The following is a 23,205-nucleotide window of genomic DNA, read 5'->3' as shown; positions in this document are numbered from 1 at the left end:
TCAGCTTTGATCTTTTTCTTAAATGTACACATTGACTTGGCATTTTTTACATCACTCTCTAGACCATTCCACAATCCAACTCCTTGGATTGAGGTAGACCTTCCCTTCAGACTAGTTCTGAATTTTGGTTTGACAAATATCTCTATCCCCTTAAGATTATAACAACTTTGTCTTTTAACAAAATTTCTTTGGATATTTAATGGTAATTTGTTATTTTGAATCTTATACATAACTGATAAAATACTATCTACCAAATCATGGAACTTTAATAACTTCAGTTGATACAATAATGTGCTTGATGGGTGACTGTAATGCTTGATGATTCTTACTCTATTCTGTAAAATAAAAATAGGCTTTGTAAATGTTTTACACGCTTTCCCCCAAACATCAATGCAATAGATTAAATGTGGAACAATGATTGTGTTATACAACATGTACAGAGCTTTGTCATTTAATAATTCCCTGACTTTGTATAGTACTGCAATAGATTTAGCTATTTTTGTTCTTACAGAATTTATGTGATTTTTCCATTTTGGTTGTTCATCAGTGATTACACCCAAACATTTCATCTCATTAACTCTACAAATCTCAACACCCTCAATTTTAAATGGATCATCAACAGTTCTCTTTTTGTTACTAAATATCATGTATTTAGTTTTATCTAAATTTTATGATAATTTATTAAGTTTAAACCAAGTTTGTATTGAATACATCAAATTAAATCAAATAAATAAATAAGATAAAACCCTTAAATCCTTTATGAAGCATTTCACAGTGTTAAAATGAAGATGTTAAGAAGACAACTAAAATCAAGAAATTTGTAATGTTGTATATTTTTTTTACTTTAATGCTATTTCCAATAGGTTTATCTTAGTAAATGTAATGTTAGAATATTGTTTTGAATGTTAACTACACTCGTTTTAAATAACACAAAAAGAAGAAACAAGCTAAACAAACAAAAAAAACCATAAAAAAACCCTGTTTTTGTTTGTGCACCAAAAATATTTTAACCATCAACGCATCTTTGATATGTTGGTTGTTAGCCAGATCTATCGCTATTTATTTGAATTTAGCTTCTGTGTTTGTTCAGGGTGACTGGGACATTTACAGCTTTCACATCAACTCCACTGTCACTGGCCGATATGCCACCACCATCATCACAAGCCGTGTGGCCAACCGTATGGAGGAGTCCAAAGAAATTGAATTCCATGTTCAGATTCCCAAGAATGCCTTCATCAGTAAATTCAGAATGTATGGGAAGGAAAAAAATGAAAAATAAAATTTCAATATTTTAGTAATGATGAATAAAATTTCAATATTTTAGTAACAGTTGTGTATAAAATAGTACTAACAAAAAAATTCAAACTCAATATTGTGTTGGTTGTCTGCAGGTTTATAGATGGTCAGGTTTATGATGGAGTTGTAAAATCGAAGGAGCAGGCTCAGCAGCAATACACGGAGGCTGTGTCTCGTGGTGAAAGTGCAGGCATTGTCAGGTATTAATTTTGATGGAATTTATTAAGATGATTTTAGATGTTTCAAAATCTGCTCTCTCTGTCAATTTATTGTCAAGTTTCAAATTTCTAGGTCTTTCAATGATTTAGCAAAATTGCCCACTTTTCTTTATCAAGAGAGATAAAAACATATTTATCAACATTTCAGGGAAAAACACATAACATGAAAAATAAAATGTGTTGTCTCTCACTGAGAAGGTTGCTGGAGTGAATCCTGGCTGTGGACCCTTCTAGATGGAATGTGTACACAATAAGGGTAATGACAGTGTGACCTAGAGGCACATGATTGGGAGGAATGGCCTCTCTGATCTGAACCTGAGCAGTGTTCTGTTGTTGTATTTCTGCGTTAGTCATGGTTTGTCCATCATAAATACCATGTCCGAACATAAGGGTGTCCATAAGTGCACTTTGCATCAGGATGCCCTAGGTCATAGAGCAATGATTGACTTTGTTGTTTTGTCATCTGATTTGCTGCCATTTGTGTGACAAGAGGAGCTGAGGTGTTAACTGATCAGCACCTGGTAGTGAGTTGGATCAGATGGTGAGGAAGATGCCGGACAGACCCTGTGGACCCATTCCTTTAGTGAGGGTTTGCTGGGAATGCCTGGCAGAAGAACCCATCAGAAAGATATTCAACTCACACCTCTGGGACAGCTTTAACCGCATCCCAGCTGAGGTGGGTGCCACTGAGTCCAAGTGGACCATGTTCCGTGCCTCAATTGTTGAGGTGGTTGCCTTGAGCTTTGGCCGCAACGTGGTTGGTGCTGCTTGCGGTGGCCACCCTCAAACTCGGTAGTGACATCATGGGTTAGGGAGGCTGTCAAGCTGAAGATGGAAATGTCAGAGGCAGCTAAGCAGTACCAGAGGCCCAAGAAGGCTGCAACCTTTGCTGTTGTGGAGGCAAAAGCTGGTATATGGAAGGAGTTTGATGAGGCCTTGTACAGAAACTCTCGATCAGCTCCGAGAAGATTCTGGTAAACCACCAGGTGACAGAGGATGGGAAAGCAACACTTTAATAACACTGTATTCAGTGAAGATGGGGTGCTGTTGACCTTAACCACTGAAGTTGTCAGGAGACAGAAGGAATTCTTCTCTGAACTTATCAATCCCAGTGGCACATCTTCCACGGAGGAAGCTGTGTCAGGGTACTTCAGGGTTGATCTGTCAAAAACCATGGCTGAGGTAGCGGAGGTAGTTAAAAACTCCATGGCAGCAGGGATCTGGGGGTGGATGAGATCTGCCCTGATTTATTTAAGGCTCTGGATGTTGTGGGGCTGTTGTGGCTGACAACTTTGCAACATCTCATGGACATTGGGGGCAGTGCCACTGGATTGGCAAACTTGGGTGGAGGTTTCCCTGATCATAAAGGGAAGACGTAGGGTGTATTCCAATTATTGTGGCATGTGTGAGATATGAGAATCAGCACCTCCAAATCTGAGGTCATGGTTCTCAGTCAGAAAAGGGTGGATTACTCTGGATCGAGGGTGAGGTTCTGCCTCAAGAGAAGAAGTTCAAGTATCTTGGGGTTTTGTTCATTAGTGAGGGAAAGCTGTAACAGTTGGACTGGTACAGTATCTGCTGTATTGCAGACTCGGTGCTGGTCTGTTTTGGTTAAGAGGGAGCTTTGCTGTAAGGCAAGGCTCTTTACCAGTCGGTCTACATTCTTACCCTCATCAATGGCCATGAACTCTGGGTAATGAACAAAAGAAGGAGACTGCGGATACCCATGGCTGAAATGAGTTTCCTCTGCAGAGTAGCTGGACTCTCCCTTAGAGATACTGTAAGAAGTTCAGTTATCCAGGAGAGACTTTGAGTAGAACTCCTGCTCCTCCATATCAAGAGAAGCTACTTGAAGTGGTTCAGGCATCTGATAAGGATGCTCCATGGGTGTCTCCCTAGTGAGGTGCTTCAGGCATGTTCAACTGGGAGGAGACCTCGAAGAAGACCTAGGACACACTGGAGAGACTATATCTCTCAGATGGCCTGAGAACACTTTGGAGTCCTCCCAGAAGAGCTGGAAGAGGTGGCTGTGGAAAGAGATGTCTGGGACTGCCTGTTCAAGTTGCTGCCCGCACGACCCAACTTTGGAACAAGCGGAAGATAATGGATGGATGGAAAGATGGGAAAAAAACTATAAGCTGAATGTAAACTCAGTCTTAAAAACAACACCTTTGCAAAGTAGACTATGCAAAGGTGCAGTTATAAAACTGAGTATGCTTGCAGCGCCTCAGACTGAAGGTCTTTTGGATGAAAAACAAAACATGTGTCATGTTGGGTTTAACTAATCAATTAACCCACATGCAAGAACACCACACAGGAGAGAGATGAACTATAATAAATGTTTATTTTTACGATAAATAAGCGGAATCAGATGAAGGTCTGGTCCGTGAGCGGGGCTGTTGAATGCTAAGCACACTGGAGAAAACAACAAGGGAGATGATGAGTTTGAGGTTGTAGGAAAATTTGATTTCTGGACAGAGAGAAATGAGAGCTTACTTGTTCGGTGATCAATCCTGGGACTGGAGGGGGGTTGGTGTTGGTCCGGGGTCTTTTAGTTCCAGTTAGGTCCTTGAGAGGTTTGTAGAGTTCCTTTTGAATGTCGGAGGGAGCTCGAAGGAGAAGACGGCGTTGGAGGGCAGACTGGTAGGCAGAGGCTTGAAGGCATCAGAGGAGTAGACGGACTGCCAGTCGGTCTTTGGTGCTGGAGATCGATGTCGGCTGTGTCATGTTAGTGTGGGAGCTCGGGCATCCACGGGGAAACAACCCACGGCGTCACGAGGAAACAAAGAGAACGAGAACCAGGTCAGGATCCTCAAAACAAAAAAAGAATCCACAGGAAACAGATTACTCTCAGATCACAGGGAGATAAATACAGAAAAAAAAACTGAGGAGACTTGGAGGGACTGTGAGATACCATCACTGGTAACACTCTGGCGTCGAGGTACTGGCAGTCCTTCTCTCTTAACCTGCCGGTAACGAGTTGATTGTCCACCGGTGTGCCGATGACGTCAGGTAAGACGCTCCTCTGCCAGCCAACTCCAGGACTCCATTTAGTGGGAAAAAGAATTCCTAACAACCCCAGGACCTAACAACATGTCTATGAACAAGAATTTGTCTAGAGGACCTGGACTCAACCTTGGTAGATTTATCTACCTGGATTATTGAGCATTCATCAGGAGTTTTTGTCGTGAGTTTTTTTTAATTTTTAGTTGATATTTTGTCCCTCTGAAATATCCATATACAAATGAGGGCATACTTAAAAAAAAAAAAGGTAAATAATCCGTTTTATTTGTTTCCTCCACTGTATGTCATCGTGGCACGCATCCTATCATTTACAGTGATAACTGTTTTTCTTGCAGCTCTGTAGGGAGGACCATGGAGGAATTTAAAACTTCTGTAACTGTGGCGGCTCATGAAAAGGTCACCTTTGAGCTCACTTATGAGGAACTACTGAAACGCACACTTGGAAAATACGAGCTGCTGATCCATGCTCGACCCATGCAGCCTGTCAAAGACTTCAAAGTTTGTTGTTCATCCAAAAAGACAATATTTGTGACAGGAGTTTTTGCTCTGAAAACTGCTAACATTTATTAAATTTTACTCACTGACAGGTTGATGTGTATGTTTATGAAAATGCTGGGATAAGTTTCATTGATGTGAAAGGAGGACTGAGCACTAAAGCCCTGGCTAATGCCATCACCAAAACACATGCAGCCAACAAGGTACAGCTTGAAATGCAGCTATGTTTCTGTTTTATGTTCACCTTCACTTTTCCATTAAAAGGTAAAGGCATTCAAAGCTATACATAATCATCTGTATTTTTATTTTTTGTATAATTAAGAGCCATTAGGCATCACGTTAACCAGTGTTTAAAACTTAAAAATATATTTTAAGTTATCCATTTTGGGGAGTGGTGGTGCAGAGTTTAGAGAAGGTGAGCCTGCAGTCTGAAGATCACCGCTTTTACCCCAAATGTGAATTGTGAGTGGAAAAGGTGAAGCTCCCACACCCATTTCCAAACTCATTTGCCACACTTTGGGCCTTGGAGCAAGGCCCTTAACACCCACCATCTGCTCCCCTGGGTGCCCTACATGGCAGCTCTCTGCTCCACACAGAGGGCTGTGGTAGTGTCAGGAAGGGCATCGCCATAAAAAACAATTCAAGTCTTCATGCAAGTTGAGGGGAAGTTGGGGGGGAGTGGTGGAGCAGAGGTTAGAGAGGTGGGCTTGTGATCCGAAGATCGCCGGTTCACGCCCCGGCCCCGACAACATCAAAATTGTGGGTGGGGTAGGTGAAACACCCACACTTGCCCCCACCCTCATTCGCCCCACTCTGGGCCCATGAGCAAGGCCCTTAACCCCACCATGTGCTCCCTAAACAGGTCTCTCTTGAAAATGAGTTCTCGTGGCTCAATGAGACTAACCTGGATAAAAAAAGGGAAAAAGGAAAAAAAAAAAAAAAAAAAAAAGTTAGTTCGCTGTGGCGACCCATGATGAAGAAAGCAGCCGAAATACAACAAAGAATACAATTCCAATTTTTTTAAATCATTTTAATTGGTAAGTTGGATTTTATCCTGGTGATTATAGTGGAGCGATGTTTGATAAAAAATTATGAGTTTTTTATTTTTTCAAAATTCTAACATTTTGTTAAAAATCACCATGTTTCAAGGGTGTATAAAATCTGATTTGTGTGGTTTGCAGGCCTGGGTGTATTTCTATCCAACTGTTGACCAGCAGAAAATTTGTGACAGTTGTGGAGAACAAGGTATGAATGGAGATCTGGTTATTGTTTACGATGTTAACAGAGATGCTGCACTGGGAGACATCAAGGTAAAACATTAGCTTTTTACATCTGATCATATATTTTCTACTTCTCCTCAAAACATTTTTTGTTTTAACTTTTTATTTTCTTAGACATCAGATGGGTATTTTGTTCATCACTTTGCTCCATCAAATCTTCCTCGAATACCAAAAAACATTGTTTTTATTATTGATCGAAGTAGCTCAATGGAAGGCAGAAAAATGAAACAGGTGATACTTTCCAGTTTTTATTGGTATAATATTTGTTATCCAGTACATATAAGATCACACTTAAAACAAACACAGTGTAATTGTTTATTTCCTCAGTAATTGTTTTATACCTTTTAAACAGACTCGAATTGCTTTGATTCATATTTTGAATGACCTGGCTGAAGACGACTTCTTTAGTGTTTTAACTTTTGATAGCCAAATTTCCCACTGGAAACGCAAACTTGTTCAGGCCACCAGTGTCAATTTGGAAGGGGCTAAGGAATTTGCAAAGACTATAAGGAGCAGAAGAAGTAAGCTTATTTTAAGAAGTTGCAATGTGAATACTTGGCAACAGGATGGCAGTAAAATATCATTTTTTTTTTCAGCTACAAACATTAATGCAGCAGTGCTAGATGGAGCACGCATGCTGAATGAACACCTCCGAGAAGGATCAGCATCTATCCTGATCCTTCTCACAGATGGAGACCCAACTGCAGGTAAATTAAAACACACGTGAAGACAATGGAAGCCTCAGAAAATATTCACACCCAAAACAATTACAAAGTATAATTACATTTAAAAAAAGTGTGTTCCTTAAAAAAATAAAGCTTTAAATAAGGCTCTTAAAATGAAACATTTTTTAGTCAATGTCAATGTATATTTTAAACAATCCAAAAAGGACATGCTATAAGACATGTCTTTCTTGTCTTTGCAGGGGTCACAAATTTTGAGGTCATACAGTCAAATGTAAGACGGGCCATTGCAGGAAAGTTCCCACTCTATTGTCTTGGTTTTGGGTTTGATGTCAAGTTTGAGTTCCTTGAGAAAATGTCACTGGAGAACAATGGTGTGGCGAGACGGATTTATGAAGACTCTGATGCTGATTTACAGCTGACGGTATCTTCCTACACATCATTCTTGCTTTTTTACTAATAGTTTTGGTGCATTCCCCCCCACAAAAACCTATTTGAGCATGAATAGATTTAAACAATCCATAATGCATCATCATTGTATGTTAACAGGGTTTCTATGAAGAAGTGGCCACTCCTCTATTGACAGATGTGACAATGATCTACATGGGAGGAACCAACCTGACCCAAACTAATTTCAGTCAGTATTATAATGGCTCTGAGATTGTGGTGGCCGGTGAGATCATTGACAATGACATTGAAACCTTCAGTCCTCAAGTTGTGGCCATTTCAGTAAGAATCGTTCCTGAAACCACAAAATCATTTTTAGAACATTAGTGTATACTGACATTACATTGTTCTTTGCATTATAACAGAATAGTAGAAAAATGAAATTTTCTGACAGCAGCACCCCTGTGGAGCCCTCTGCTGAAACAGTGACTGAAGGTCTCCTTCAGCGGGTTTGGGCCTACCTCACAGTTAAGCAGCTTCTGGATAAAGAGTAAGTGTGATATGAACCAACCCTCACTGGCCATTTTATTTATTTTATTTAACCTTTATTTAACCAGGCAAATCCCATTGAGATCACAGATCTCTTTTGCTTTTGTTAGGTTTACTTTGCCAATACAATACAAGGCTGGACTCCCTCTGTATCCACACTTACATATTTTAGATTCCAAAAAGTAAATTAAACATTTTTTTGATATTTTGGCCCATTTTGACAAGTTAACGTCACACATTTGTAGCAGATTTGTTAGCTGTGCCTCCATGATGCAACTCTTCAGTTCCACCACATCCCAAAGGTGTTTGATTTTATTGAGATCTAATAACTGTGGAGACTGTTGGAGTCCATTGAATTCAAAGCCATCAGACTAGACAAAACTGGTTCTAATCTCTTATTTTTCAAATTTTGTCAACCTGTGTAAAATACAACCTTAGCTGACAAAAGTGGCTCCAACTGGCTCCTCTCGATGTGGAGGAACAGCGGTTATACTCTGAGTCTCTCTCAGATAACTGAACTTCTCACCCTTTCTCCAAGGGAGAGTCCAGATACCCTGTGGAGGAAACTCATTTCAATTGCCTGTATCCGCAATCTCATTCTTTCGGTCACTACCCAGAGTTTGTGACCATAGGTGAGGGTAGGAATACCAACTGGTAAACTTCTCCTTACAGTTCAGCTCCCTCTTCACCACAATAGACCAGTACAGAATATGCAATACTACAGACACTGCACCTATCCATCGGTCAATCACACTCTCCATTTTTCCCTGAAGATACTTGAACTCCTCCACTTGAGGCAGAACCTGACCCTTGACCCAAAGAAAGCAATCCACTCTTTTCCATCTGATGACCATGGCCTCAGATTTGGAAGTACCGATTCTCATCCCAGCCGCTACGCACTCGGCTGTGATCTGCTCCAGTGAGAGCTGGAGATCACAGCACAATGATGCCAACAGGATCAGATAATCTGCAAATAGCAGAGATGGAATCCTGAAGCCCCCGAACTGGAATACCTCTACCCCCTGGCGGCACAGAGAAATTCTGACCATGAAAGTTATCAACAGAATTGGTGACAATGGGCAGCCCTGACAGAGTCCAACTCCTACCCTGAAGGGGTCTGACTTGTAACTGGCAATGGGAACCAAACTCTTGCATCGACTGTACAGAGATGGAATAGTCCATAGCAATGGGCCCCCAATCCCATACTCACAGAGCACTGCCAACAGTGTACCTCGAGAAACACGGTCGAAAGTCTTCTCCAAGTCCACAAAACACATGTAGACTGAATGGGTAACCTTCCACGACCCCTCGAGGACCCTAATAAGGGTAAAAAGCTGGTCTAGTGTTCCACAGGTAGGATGAAACCCATATTGTTCCTCCTGGATCTGAGGATTGGCCAACAATATGGATCACTTCTCCAGTACCCCTGAATAGACCTTACCAGAGAGGCTGAGGAGAGTGATGCCCCTATAATTGCAGCACATCCTCTGCTCCCCCTTTTTGAAGAGGGGAACCATCACCCCAGTCTGCCAATCCAGTGGCACTGCCCCTGATGTCCACTCAGTGTTGCAAAAGAGTGTCAACCAAGACAGTCCCACAATGCCTAGAGCCTTAAGGAAATCAGGGCAAATCTCATCCACTCTTGAAGCACTGCTGCCACGGTGCTATTTAACTACCTCGGCGACCTCAGCCACAGTTATGGATGGACCAAACCCCGAAATCCCCCAACTCAACTTCCTCCATGGAAGATATTCTGGTGGGATTGAGAAGGTCAGAGAAGTATTCTTTTCCAACAACATAACTTGTTGAGGTCAACAGTACCCCACCTTCACTGAATACAGTGTTAGTAAAGAGATGCTTTCCCTCCTCAGCTGCCTTATGATTTGCCAGAATCGCCTTGGAGCCAATCGGGAGTCTTTATCCAAGACCTCACCAAACTCCTCCCACAACTGAGCTTTTGCATCAGCAAAAGCCAATCTGGGGACCTCTTGGCACTCCGTTACTTCTCAGATGCCTCTGGAGTCCCACCAGCCAGCAAGGACCAATAGGACTCCTTCAGCTTGACAGCCGCCTTAACCTAGGGTGTTCACTACCGAGTTCAAGGGTGGCCACCGCGAGAAGCACCAACAACATTGCAGCCACAGCTCAAGGCAGCCACTTCAACAACTGAGGCACAGAACATGGCCTACTCTGAATCATTGACCCTCACTATATCTGGGATGTGGTTAAAGCTCTCAGAGGTGTGAGTTGATGATCTTTCTGACAAGTTCTTCTGCCAAACAATCCCAGCAAACCCTCACTGCACATTTGTGTCTACTAGGTCTGTACAGCATCTTCTCCCGTCATCTGATCCAACTCCTTACCAGGCGTCCTGATGCATGCTCAATAATCCAGGTAGAAAAATCTAAAAAATTTAAATCTGGTCCTCTGGACATCCAAAAAATTAAAAAATAAAAAAATTTGTAGAAACGTTTCGTCTTTCATCCGAAAGACTTCCTCAGTCTGAGGTGCTGTATTCAGTTCAGTCTTATAAATGGCACCTTATCATAGTGGATCAACCAATTTGCTAATGACTGCCAAACCAGGTGCTCACATAATCAAGGAGGACCATCAGCCTACCGATGGATCATTAGCACACTGATGACTGTTTGCTATTCACAGGGGACTGAGTGATACTAGCAATAACAGCATTGTAAGAGGGGGACAGTTGAACACAGAGGCACCCACCCCTGTTTAATGATGAATGGTTTCTTTTTACAAAGATGGTCTCCTTTACTCCTCTCTTAAAACACTGTTCCTCTCTATCAAGGATGTGAACATCTTCATCCCTGAAAGAGTGACCGCTGGCCTGGAGATGAGTGTAGACCACAGAGTCCTGGCCTGATGATGTTGCTCTTCTGTGCTGGGCCATCCTTTTGGCCAGTGACTGTTTAGTTTCCCCGATGTAAGACTGATCACAGCCCTCCTGACACTGAACAGCATACACAATATTACTCTGTTTGTGCTGGGGGACTGGATCTTTGGGATGAACCAATCTTTGCCATAATGTGTTTTGGGGTTTAAAAGCCACTGGGACATTATGTTTAGAAAATAAACGTCTCAGTTTCTCTGATACTCCCTCAACATACGGAATGACTACCGGTCTGGGTTCCTCTTTTTCACCTGATGGCTGGCTGGAGTCCTGTTTGGGTTTCTTCTCTGCTTTCAGGAAGGCCCATTTAGGATATCCACATTGCTCTAGAGCCTGTCTTGTGTGGGATTTCTCCTTCTGCCTGGCTCCTGAGTTAGTGGGGACGCTGTCTGCTTTGTGGTACAGAGTCCTGATGACTCCTAACTTGTGCTCCAAAGGATGATGGGAGTCAAACTGCAAATATTGGTTTGTGTGGGTGGGTTTGCGGTACACATTAGTTTGCAAATGTCCTCTATCAGAAACTGAGACCTAACAGTCCAAGAAAGCCAGCCTGCTGTTTTTTACATCTTCTCGTATGAACTTGATATATTTATCCACAGAGATGATGTGACCAGTTGGCCTTCCTGAGTTTTTATTTTAACCCAGGTGTCAGCAACATACCTGAACCAATGACTTGGTGGTGTCCCTGAAAAGGACGTCAAGGCTCCCTTTTCTATCTCCTCCATGTACAGTACAGGTTGGCCACAATAGGAGAAACTGGAGACCCCATGTCACACCCATGTTTCTCCCTATAATATTGGTCCCCATATGTGAAGTAAGTTGACTGCAGGCACAATTTCAAGAGTTGACACAGTTGTTCTGTAGAAATTGTGGTCCTGCTGCTCAAAGTGGTGTCTGATTTTAATCTTAAACTGACCACCTCTACTACATCATCAACAGGAATGCACATAAAGAGTGATGTGACATCAAAAGAGACCATTGTTTCATCCCTCACCTTATCCACAAAGTCCATGGTGTTCTGTATGTGGTGTTCTGAGCTGCCAACTAAAGGGATTAGTACAGACGCCAGATATTTGGAAACATTGTAAGTGACATAGTTAATCATGCTGACAATTGGTCTTAAACTGGTCACTACCAGGTGGTGACCAGTTGGCAGCTCAGCTCCTCTCTTCCCCCGAGTGTCAAAAGCAAATGGCCGCAAATCATATGACAGGACTACAAAGTCAATCATTGATCTACGACGTCCTGCTGCCAAGTGCACTTATGTACACCCTTATGTTTGAACATGGTGTTTGTGATGGACAAACTATGACTAGCACAGAAGTCCAACAACAAAACACTGCTCAGGTTCAGATCAGAGAGGCCTAATCATCTTAATTATGCCCCTCCAGGTTACACTGTCATTACTCACATAGGCATTGAAGTCCCCCAGAAGAATAAAGGAGTCCCCAGCTGATGCACCTTCAAACACCACCACCAAGGACTTCAAGAAGGCCAGATACTCTGAACTGCTGTTTGGCATGTATGCACAAACACCAGTCAGAGCCTGTCCCTCACACCCAAAGGTGCAGAGAAGCTAGCCTGTCATCTACCGGGGAAAACTCCAACACACAGGCACCAAGTTGGGGGGGGGGGGGGGGCTAAAAGTAGACCCACACCAGCTCGACACCTCCCACCATGGACAACTCCCGAGTGAGGTCCAGCCCCTCTCAAGGAGATTGATTCCAGAGCCCATGCTATGCATCAAGGTGAGTTCAACTATATCTGGTCAGTACCGCTCTACCTCACACACAAGCTCAGGCTCCTTCCCCACCACATTCCATGTCCCAAGAGCCAGCTTTGGTAAGCCAGGGTCAGGGCACCAAGGCCACTGCCCATGGCGTCATGCACCTGACTCACATGCCCCCTCCTTCAGGTGGTGGGCCTACAGGGAGGCAAACCCACGCTACTCGTTTGAGCCGAGTCCAACCGGGCCTCATGGGTAGAGACCTGTTCACCAGGGGCTTGCCGACAAGCCTCTCCCCCAGGCCTGGCTCCAGGGTGGGGCCCACGCCTGTGCAAGAGACACTGAGTTCCTTGTCACCTAGGACCAATCTGCCTTGGGAAACCTAACCAGGGGCAATTGCAGCATATCGCCTAGGTTCATTCAGGCACACAAACTCCTCCACCACAATAAGGTTGCAATTCAATGAGGAGACCTCACTAATAAAGCTTATTTGTTCACACAAATGCCACTCTGAATACTTCTTCTCACCCCCATAGTCGCTAAATGCTTTGAAAAACTGGTCATGGCCCACATCAAAACAACCATCAACATCAACGAGGACCCTCATCAGTATGCATACCGCGAGGACCGATCAACAGAGGATGCCATCTCCTCTGTGGTCAACACTACGCTCAACCACCTGAAGCAGAAAGACTGTTACATCCATATGCTTTTTGTGGACTTCACATCTGCCTTCAACACCATGATCCCCCAAACCCTGATGAACAAACTATTCACACTAGGACTAAGCCCCTCCATTTGCAACTGGGTACTGGACTTCTTAACAAACAGACCACAGTCAGTGAGGATCCACAACTTCTCCTCATCCACCATAACACTGGTTCTCCTCAGGAGTGTGTGTTAAGCCCTCTCCCGTTTACTCTGCTCACGTATGATTGTGCAACTACCCATCCAGGCTGTCACATTGTGATGTATCCCACCACCACTGAATCATCTGCAAACTTTACAAAAAATGATGAGTCCAGCTACAGGCAGGAGGTAGAACACCTGGAGAGCTGGTGCAAAGATATCAAGTAATTTAAACAAGTGAATAATAAGAAAAGTATCCAGCAAGTGTGTGTGCATTTTTGTTTCAGGTTACCTGGCTTGTAGGAACCAATTTTACAAAAAATTGCATTGTAGGGACCAAATGCTCTTTATGGGGACCAAAGCCAGGTTCCCATAAGGATAAGGTCGTTTTCACACCAGATAGTCCGGTAGACTCGGTTCGGTTTGGGACCAATATTCATGACCTTTTGTTTACATTTGAGCTGGTGCATTTGCATTCACACTGCACTGTGCAGTCGAGTCAACCTGTTGAACCTACCTATTCCCCCACTCGCCTGTGGGGGCACTGCACCAAAAACTACTGAAAGAAACGACACAAAACCTCTGAAGACACATCTTCTTCTTCTGTAAATAAAAATAAAAACGAAGTGGCATCAAGTTTTAGCAGTTTTAGGAGTTAAATTTGGTCATTTTTTTTAAAAATGGACAGCATGAGCAGAAGATGAGACAGAAGATCATAAGGAATATTGTTTTTCCACACAAGGCAGCTGACGGCTCCATATAAGGTCAGAGAAATGCATGTTTGTTTACCCTGCAGAGTGGGGCTCGGTCTGTTTACATTCAAACTGTACTGAACCGCGCTGGAGTTCTCTTCTACCGGACCAAGACCTAGGTTTTAGCCCGGGCCAGAGTTCGCCTTTTTGTTCCGTGACAGAGTTCGATGGTGCGTTCACACCTCCCTAAACGAACCGGACTTTCTAGGAAAACGAGCTAGATTTCGATTAAAGCGGACTAAACAGGGCTGATGTGAATGCACCCTACAATCATTTTCACACCAGATAGTCCGGTAGACTCGGTTCGGTTCGGGACCAATATTCATGACCTTTTGTTTACATTTGAGCTTGTGCGTTTGCATTCACACTGGACTGTGCAGTCGAGTCAACCTGTTGAACCAACCTATTCCCCCACTCGCCTGTGGGGGCGCTGCACCAAGAACTACTGAAAGAAACCACACAAAACCCTCTGAAGACACTTCTTCTTCTGGAAATAAAAACAAAAACAAAGTGGTGAAGGTGCTATTTCAAAGTGAAGAAGGTGCTATTTAAGAGACTGAGCTGAAAACAGCACCTCAGACTGAGGAAGTCTCTTGGATGAGAGACGAAACGTTTTCTAGAATTTTTTTTGCTTTGTTTTGCTTTTGTTTTTTTGAATGTCCAGAGGACCAGATTGAACTTTTTTGGATTTTTCTACCTGGATTTTTGAGCATGCATCAAGATAAAAACAAAGTGGCATCAAGTTTTAGCAGTTTTAGGAGTTATATTTTGTCATTTTTCAAAAATGGACATAGCATGAGCAGAAGATGAGACAGAAGACCATGGAGAATATTGTTTTTCCACAAGGCAGCTGACGGCTCCATATAAGGTCAGAGCAATGCGTGTTTGTCCTGCGGAGCGGGTCCGGTCTGTTTACATTCACACTGTACTGAACCGCGCTGGAGTTCTCTTCTACCGACCGAGACCTAGGTTTTAGCCTGGGCCAGAGTTCGCCTTTTTGTTCCGTGACAGAGTTCGATGGCGCGTTCACACCTCCCTAAACGAACCAGACTTTCTAGGAAAACGAGCTAGAGTTCTATTAAAGCGGACTAAACAGGGCTAGTGTGAATGCACCCTTAGTCTTGTTGGGGGATTAGGGGTTAGGTTTAGGACTAAGGTGTGAATTGCAGATGGGTTAGGGTTAGGAGTGTACAGTACTAGTAATGGTTAGGTTTAGTTTAAGAGTCAGGATTAGGGTATAGAAAATGAATGGAAGTCAAAGCAAAGTCCCCAAAAACTATGTTTACAAGAACGTGTGTGTGTGTGTGTTTGTGTGCGCGTGTTAAACCAAAAGTGTTACTAAGCAATGTGCGCATTGTGTCTTGTTGCTTGTCTCAGCCGTTTTACTTAAAAAGATGTTGTGATGCAGGTTGCTGTTTTCTGGACTCGAGAAAGAAAATGTGAGGAAAGTGGTTTTGGAGCTGTCTCTGAAATACAACTTTGTGACCCCACTCACATCCATGGTGGTCACCAAGCCTGAAGGGGAGAACACACAAGTCCTTCACAAACCAAAGGAGGGGGAAGCTGAAGGATCCCGAGCTCGTGCATCTTCTGGTCAACACTTATTGAGTGGTTCATCACAAAAGCATGGAGGTGTCCATCAACAAGCAAATAGTAAGATGTGTCTCCACGAAAGTGTCCATGTGTATTGATAAAAAACAACAATTTATGATATATAAAGCGAGTGTCAATTGTTTTGACAAAAAAAAAAAGCCTAATCATTCTTACCTTGTTTTTTTATTAATGCATATTAGGACATGGAGGTATGTACAGGTAGTAGTGACTACATGTTTTACCATGAAACATGACCGACTCTGAACTTTAGCAACTCACTGTATTTGGCAGCAGTCAAAAACTCACTTTTCATGAAAACACATTTTTTTCATGTATAAAAATATTTTCTTGGATAAAAATGAACAACAATGTTGGAGAGTTTTCTCATTTACAGAGTTCTTAGTGTATTGAACATTTCAGTAACTACAAAACAAAATTAAAAAAGTTTGAACCATTAACTAAACCACAAAATGTAGTTTACATCATGTGCACAATTTTTACAGAAATATTTTGTAAATTTTTTTCCAAACTTAGAAACCGAATTTAGATGTGTTAACCATAAGCTGAATTGATCAATAAGAAAACATTCAGAACATTCAGGTGTTTCATCCTGAAGGCATGTTATAGCATGCAAACAAATATATTACTCTATCTAAAGTTTTGTAGATTTACAACAGTACTTTCATTTTATGCCTTTCTTTTACTAGTATTAATTAGGCATAATTTTGGTCCTCCAGGTGACCCTGATCTTACTTATCGTCTTACTCGTCCAAGTCTTCATAATCATCCTGGTCCTCATATTGGTAAAGACCATCCTGGTCCTCCTGGCGATGGTTGGTATGGGAGTGATTTTTCCCTTCATAGTCCTGTTCTTGAAGGTAAAATTAACACTGTTAAGAGCAACACCTCACAAAATATAAATTAATGTTTGTAAATTAATTAACAATGTCTTATGTGAAAACTAGTACTCATGTAATTGTTACAACAAATCAAAACATAGCAGTTATCTGTACAAATACTGTAGACTGGTGCGAAATGACAATTTGAAGTTTTTGAACATTTTTTAATTACTCACATTTGAAGAGAGAGCAAAAGTTTTTTGGAGAATAATATTTTCCCTTTATCTTATTTACTCAAAAGGAGCCACACTCAATGGCAGGAGAAGATTTTTAACCAGTATTTTACTTGAAAGGACATATTTGCAGTACAGTTATATATATACACAGGAAGTACACGTATGAAGCCCAATCAGAATTTGTCATGCATATTGTGTTTTTGTTCTTTTTTTGTCTAAAATTTAGTTTTAAAATGTTACAGTTTGTGTTAAAGATAGTCATCTGCATCATCTAGATATAAACTTGAGTACAGTCAACAACTTTTCTTGTACAGTTTGGGTTGCTATTGTGTGTTCATTCATTGAAAATATTTAGCAGACATTCAAAACATAATTTTCCTCTGGTAATACATTTTTTAGACAGTCTAGGTCCTGTGAGGTTGAATCTTGGTTGGAGCAGAATATCTGAACACATTTAAAATATCCTTGCTTGCAGATTCTGTGCCTTCCCACGGCAATGCTTATTTTGACAGTTTTGACGATGATTCTGTTCCTGTGATGGCAACATCTGGTAAAGTGTTTCAAATATCATACTTTGATTCTTTACTGAAATGTTACACTAGTTTAGAAAAGTTATGTTTTTTTAAATAAAAGCAACAAAATATAAAGTCTAAAAACTTTTTTTTTTTGGGGGGGGGGATTTGTTTTATGCTTTGCTGTTGTCCTTTCCTTAAATTTATTTATTTTCTGATTTTAGCTCTTGAATTCTAAAACAATATTATATATACATTTTTGCTTTTTTGGTGGAATTTGACACTGGTTTCAGTTTTGCTGTCAAGATTTGCTTGTGAGGAACATATAACTCCAGCAAAACATGACAAATGTAAATTGACTAGTCATTAAATTTGCTTGACTGTGACTTCAGTTAAACTGTTGTTGGAAGTAAAAGCTCTTTATTTTCATGACATGTGTGATCTAACATGGTGTCACTCTTTCGTTCTAGCTCCTGTTTCCCACAGACTTTTACTGAAAGCGGAGAATCAGTCTCAGCCGTTGTGCTTTGACGTCACAGGAGCTGCCATTCTGAAACTTTTTCACCATCCCAGCAGGGGTCAGTGCGAATTCTTTGTGCACCATTGAACAAAGTCGTCTCATTTATCTGCTTGCTGTGTTTATGTCCTGATTCATGGTGTGATTTTTATTTGATCTGTTTTGCATCAGAGGTTTATATGAACGGTGAACTGGATTCAGTAACAAATGGAGGCTTTAAAATGATTGTCGTCCATGTTGGATGTGACCAACATGTTGAGGTTGACACGGAGGGAGTCACTCTTCGAGATGGACAGTCTACAACACGCCACACAGGACTGGATCCCATCACAGCTGGAAGGTGAGGTTGAACAGAAACAACGGTCAGAACTGTTTTAGAGTGCAGCGTTTATTAAGAAGCCCCCCCATTCATTCATCCTTTATTTATACAGATTAATCTCAAGCATTCATTTACAAGAGAGACTTGGTTTTACAAAGAATGATAACAGTAGACAATCATAAAAAAGCATACAATGAAAAATAAAACGGAAGCAAATGATATTAAAAAACGTAACAAAAACAGCTACATTATAAAGCCATGCAAAATACTAAAAACAAGAACATGACAGTGTTGATTTTTGCCATGAACACAGCAGTTGTTTGAAGCCATTTAGAGGTCAAGGTCGAGTTTCAGATTTTTTTTGCAAGTTGTTCCAGGAAACAGGAGTGGAGTAGGAGAAAGCCCTTTTGCCATGTTCAGTTCACAATGAGGAAACACTGCAGGTAATAATGTCCTGAGAGCGCACGCTGTGGCTGCACTCACAAAGTGACAGAATGAGATGTATAAAGGCAACAGACCAAGAAGTGATTTAAAGATGAAAATATACCAGTGAGAGAGTCTGCGTGAAGTTAATGATCAGTTAACCAGTGAATACAGGGTGCAGTGATGGGTACGGTAGTTAGAGCCAGTTATGAATCTTAGTGCACCGTGATGGACCGCGTCCAACATATCAGAGTTACAGCACTTATAGGCATAGTTACATGTTTTTAAAGAAGAGTAACATCCACCATTTTCTTTTTAGCTTATTTTTCTTTCTGGGTTGTTGGGGAGCTGGAGTTTATTTCCAGCAGTCATTGTGTAAGAGGCGGGGTACACACTGGACATGTTCATCACAGGGACATGTAGGGACCAATGGGACAAACAAGTATTCACTGTCTAACTCACACCTAGGCAGTGGTGGAGAAAGTACTCAAACACTGTACTTAAGTAAAAGTACAAATAAACAGACAAAATTGTACTCTAGTAAAAGTAGAAGTACCACATTAACATTTTTACTTAAGTAAAAGTAAATAAATACTTGCTTATAAAATACTTAAAGTATTAAAAGTAAAAGTACTTGCTGAATGTATTGCATAATGCAATGGTCTACATATCTTTAAGTCTGCATACCATATGTATATTTTCTGTAACACATTAATAGTGTTGAGTCATTTTAATGAACAATGCTGCAGATAATACATGTTTTTATTGTGTTTACTCTGTGACACAGTTCACACTTGGACTTGTGATTCTGTGTGTCAGTATTTCAGGGATGGCATGCAGAGTTAAATGCCATTAAGCAAAATAAAAAAAGATGATTTTACCTTTGAATGTTTTTATTTTAACACAAAACAAAACCATTGTGTCATTTTAACTGCAGTAAACACATTTAAGTAAAAGTTGTCTGCCTGAAGAAAAGGAGCATTAGACACAACTAAAAGGAATAGGCTCTGATCATTTCCACTGACATTTCAACTCCAGTTTGTCATGAACTCTAGTTAAAATACTGTCTATTCAACCTTGTAATGGGTCAATATTGAACAACATTTTTAACTTTCTGACACCATTTTTAAAACTTGGACCCGAGTGTCCAGCCATTTGGAGACATCTTTATTTATATTATCCTGACTGAAAAAAGCTAAATAATTTAAAAATAATAAAAGACGCATAATAAAAAATGCGCAGAGAGGTAAAGCCGGCGAAGCCACACACAGGCGCCATCTTGCCACACCCCCTCATCTCTTGTCTCCTAACATCATGAACTGACACATTTCAATATTGCAGCAAGAATTTCTTGTTCAAGTTCAGAAGAAGTTGGTTTTCAAAGATTTTTTAATTCGGTCTGGCTCTTTTGGGAGAGAGAAGCTATCCTGTTGTACTGAGCAGTCTTTCAATAAGGCCATGGGTGGCGCATATCTTCTGGCTGACTCTCTTACGGTGGAATACTTTTGGGTGTGTTAGCGGTGCTGTGGGTGCACCCAGCTCAGTGACATATATACTTGAATATATGTAATTGGCCCAGCTCTTCTCGAAGGCGGGCCTAATGTTACCTGCCCACTTTGCAGTGATTCAATGGACCAGCTCTCCTCTCACCATTGATTATTTTCAAACAAACAAACAAATCAAAAAGCCGCAACATGAATGTAACTTGTAATGAAACGCATTATGGAAATGTAGTGTAGTAGAAAATACAGATACTTGATGTAAAATGTAGTGGAGTAAAAGTATAAAGTACCCAAAATTTAACTCTACTTAAGTAAAGTACAGATACATGAAGAATGTACTTAAGTACAGTAACAAAGTATTTGTACTTAGTTACATTCCACCACTGCACCTAGGGACAGGTTTATATGTACAAATCAAGCATGCATGTATTTGGTTTATAGGAGCAAAACCTCACGTGCACAAGGAGAACTTACAACCTACAAACAAAAAAGCCAGGAGGCAAACCTGCGACCTTCTTGCTGTGAAGCAACAGCTCTAGCCACTGCCCTGCCACATTAACTACAAGTCATATCAATTACAAACTGAACATTTTATAATGAGCTTATAGTGACAGTCAGATCAACAAATGCATGCTATGTAACAATGAAGATAATGGTGCTTTAATGTGTAGATTGGTTGGGTAGCACTATCTGTAAACTGTGTGTAATGTGACTGGGCCAAACACAGTGATTTAGCAGAAAGCAAATACAGGTCCATGTATGGTGGAGTAAATAATTAAACAAAGATTATTTAAATCAGATTTGTTTCTGTGCGTAATAAACATCTGATTATAAGATCATCATATCAATTTTTATTGGAGGTTGGCAAACACAGTAAAAACAAAAACATTGTTCACATGCTTTTTACTCAGTATTTAAACAAGCTGCACAAAAGTAGATTAGCACTGTTGTCTGTTGGCATAATGATTCTGGACTGAGATGCCTGGCAGGGACATTTCTCTGAGAGGCTCTCATTTTCTAAACTGTCATCTGAGGTTGTACCTCAGGTACCTGAGGTCAGACCTTTGTGAATATTTTTGTAACCTTACTATAAGTAAATCTCAACTATAAAGCTTGCCAATACATTTTACTTATGCCAAAAATAAAATAAATAAAATAAAAATCTAGCTAAGCATATTCCTAGTTTTAAATATTTTTTTACTTTCTCGTACCTGCTTTGATGCAACAAAAATTAGTTTATGTCCATAAAGTCAAACCTCATACTGCCCATATCTGCTCCTCCACAACCTGAGCATGGATAAAATTAACCAAGATTAGAAAAATTAGTTGTGATTGTATAACATTTTGTGCAGACTAATACATCAGTTAATTCTTGGTTGTGTAAATGTTTCCAGTGTGACGGTGATCAAGAGAGACAAAGAAATAGACGTTGCTGCTGAAGACGTGCGGGTGATCATTTTAGTCCATGAGAAGAACGGTGAGAAATTCCTTTGGCCAGTTTTAAGACAGAGACCATCTGCAAGCAACACTGAAGGAGTTTTAGGTGAGTAATAAATGTGTTCATGTTTACCATCTGTGCATAACTTGAAATTGTCTGCATTTCTTTATATGACAGAAAATAAAAGCTTGTGTGTCTTTACCACATTAAGTCCAGTATGTATTCTAAATGTCTTTAGTTCTCTTATGTAAACTGGTGTTGCTCTAAAAAAAAACTTTGATATGAAACAAATCACAACATTCTAATTTTTTTACTGATATTTTCAGAAGATTTCTTCTTCTGTTCTGCTCTAGTAAAACAAATAATATTTCACAAAAACTGACTGGATTGTGTGTGTGTGTGTGTGTGTGTGTGGGGGGGGGGGGAGGGGGGTAGTTATACAATTTAAATATAGTGCTAAAGTTGTAACTTTTTGATCTATAATATAATTTTTTATGTACCAAGTGTTTGCTTTCATATCTTGAGTTGTTCAATTTTGTTGTGCAGCTTTAAAGACTGAATATGAGGTGAAACGGGGACGTCGCAAAGCAACACTGCAGATCGGAAACCATGTGATTAAAGCTAGCAGGTACACTTGGTACAAGCAAACAGGCATTTGAATTTCTTAACAAGAAAACAACGTTTTACTTCTTTAACTTTTCCTTGTAGCTCCTTTGCTGATGACTACAGTATTTCCCCTACTATGGCATCCCCCTGTTGGCTCGTTTCACCTGATCAAGCTCTGCAGAGACCCCTGCAAGATTTCTGCACTGCACAAATTTAACAAAGGACCTTGGCTGAAATATTTGAAAAGGAGAAAAGCAATATCTACTAGGTGTTTCCAAGATACCGAAAGAATACAGTTACAAGTCTAACATTTTATGAAAGAAATTTGCAATCATGCACTGTGATTAATCTGCTAAACCTATCCAATAAAAATAACGAAGAATACATCTATAAGATGCATGTTTGTTTTCTACTTTAAACACCATGTTACATCAAATTTTACCCATAAAATGATTTTAACATACAGAGCAAACAATACTTTTGTATTTTTGTATTGAACGCTTTTTGAAAGCAAACAATACTAGAAATTCCAACAAAGTTCATTCAGGTCCTCTGGACAGCTTCTTTTTTTTGGTGAGATGTTTCATCTTTCATCCAAAGGACTTCATCAGTCCAAGGAGCCACAACAAACCGAGTCCCACAAGCAGCACACTCACATTGTGTATCAACCAGTTTGCTGGTGAGAAGATGGTTTCTAAGGCCCACCCTCTCCCCCGTCAACTCCTGAGGCAGCCATAGCCAAAGTGGTTCATGCTCAATAATCCAGGTAGAAAATCAAACAATGTTTAGTCACGTCATCTGGACGGTTTCTTTTTTTTGTTGAGCAGTTTCGTCCTTCATCCAAAGGACTTGATCAGTACAATACTAGAAATTGATCTAAATATCTTTGTTGCTCAAGGAAAGCCTAAATTAGTCAAAGGGTAATTTCTTGAAGGAATGCATGTCACCTGCTACACCTGATGCTAGAGTTGTTGTTTTTGGAGTTGTGCAGTTATATCCTTTTTAGTTCAACTTGAACATACCATCATGAATATGATTTTGATAACTTGT

At 40.7% G+C, this 23,205-nt stretch overlaps 1 protein-coding gene across 1 annotated transcript in view; it reads left to right on the top strand.

The window, feature by feature from the left end:
* LOC119412818 (inter-alpha-trypsin inhibitor heavy chain H3-like) overlaps window positions 1-22,519 on the top strand; it is a 23,351-nt gene extending 832 nt beyond the window's left edge. Inside the window, exons 2-20 of the mRNA XM_037679852.1 lie at window positions 1,091-1,251; window positions 1,392-1,496; window positions 4,874-5,036; window positions 5,126-5,236; window positions 6,215-6,343; window positions 6,428-6,544; window positions 6,666-6,834; window positions 6,910-7,020; window positions 7,239-7,420; window positions 7,546-7,725; window positions 7,809-7,933; window positions 15,579-15,823; window positions 16,501-16,641; window positions 17,314-17,388; window positions 17,821-17,928; window positions 18,039-18,207; window positions 21,506-21,654; window positions 22,096-22,177; window positions 22,258-22,519. Of these exons, the coding sequence (XP_037535780.1) occupies window positions 1,091-1,251; window positions 1,392-1,496; window positions 4,874-5,036; window positions 5,126-5,236; window positions 6,215-6,343; window positions 6,428-6,544; window positions 6,666-6,834; window positions 6,910-7,020; window positions 7,239-7,420; window positions 7,546-7,725; window positions 7,809-7,933; window positions 15,579-15,823; window positions 16,501-16,641; window positions 17,314-17,388; window positions 17,821-17,928; window positions 18,039-18,207; window positions 21,506-21,654; window positions 22,096-22,177; window positions 22,258-22,372 (2,637 nt within the window). The 3' untranslated portion in view covers window positions 22,373-22,519. The remainder of the gene's footprint in view (window positions 1-1,090; window positions 1,252-1,391; window positions 1,497-4,873; window positions 5,037-5,125; window positions 5,237-6,214; window positions 6,344-6,427; window positions 6,545-6,665; window positions 6,835-6,909; window positions 7,021-7,238; window positions 7,421-7,545; window positions 7,726-7,808; window positions 7,934-15,578; window positions 15,824-16,500; window positions 16,642-17,313; window positions 17,389-17,820; window positions 17,929-18,038; window positions 18,208-21,505; window positions 21,655-22,095; window positions 22,178-22,257) is intronic.
* The last annotated feature ends 686 nt before the right edge of the window (window positions 22,520-23,205 follow it).

Source organism: Nematolebias whitei, chromosome 7, assembly GCF_014905685.2.
Source record: "Nematolebias whitei isolate Nwh7 chromosome 7, NemWhi1, whole genome shotgun sequence".
NCBI classification, from domain to species: Eukaryota; Metazoa; Chordata; class Actinopteri; order Cyprinodontiformes; family Rivulidae; genus Nematolebias; species Nematolebias whitei.
The sequence above is the reverse complement of the archived record's forward strand: the minus strand, read 5'-3'. Positions and strand labels throughout refer to the sequence as shown.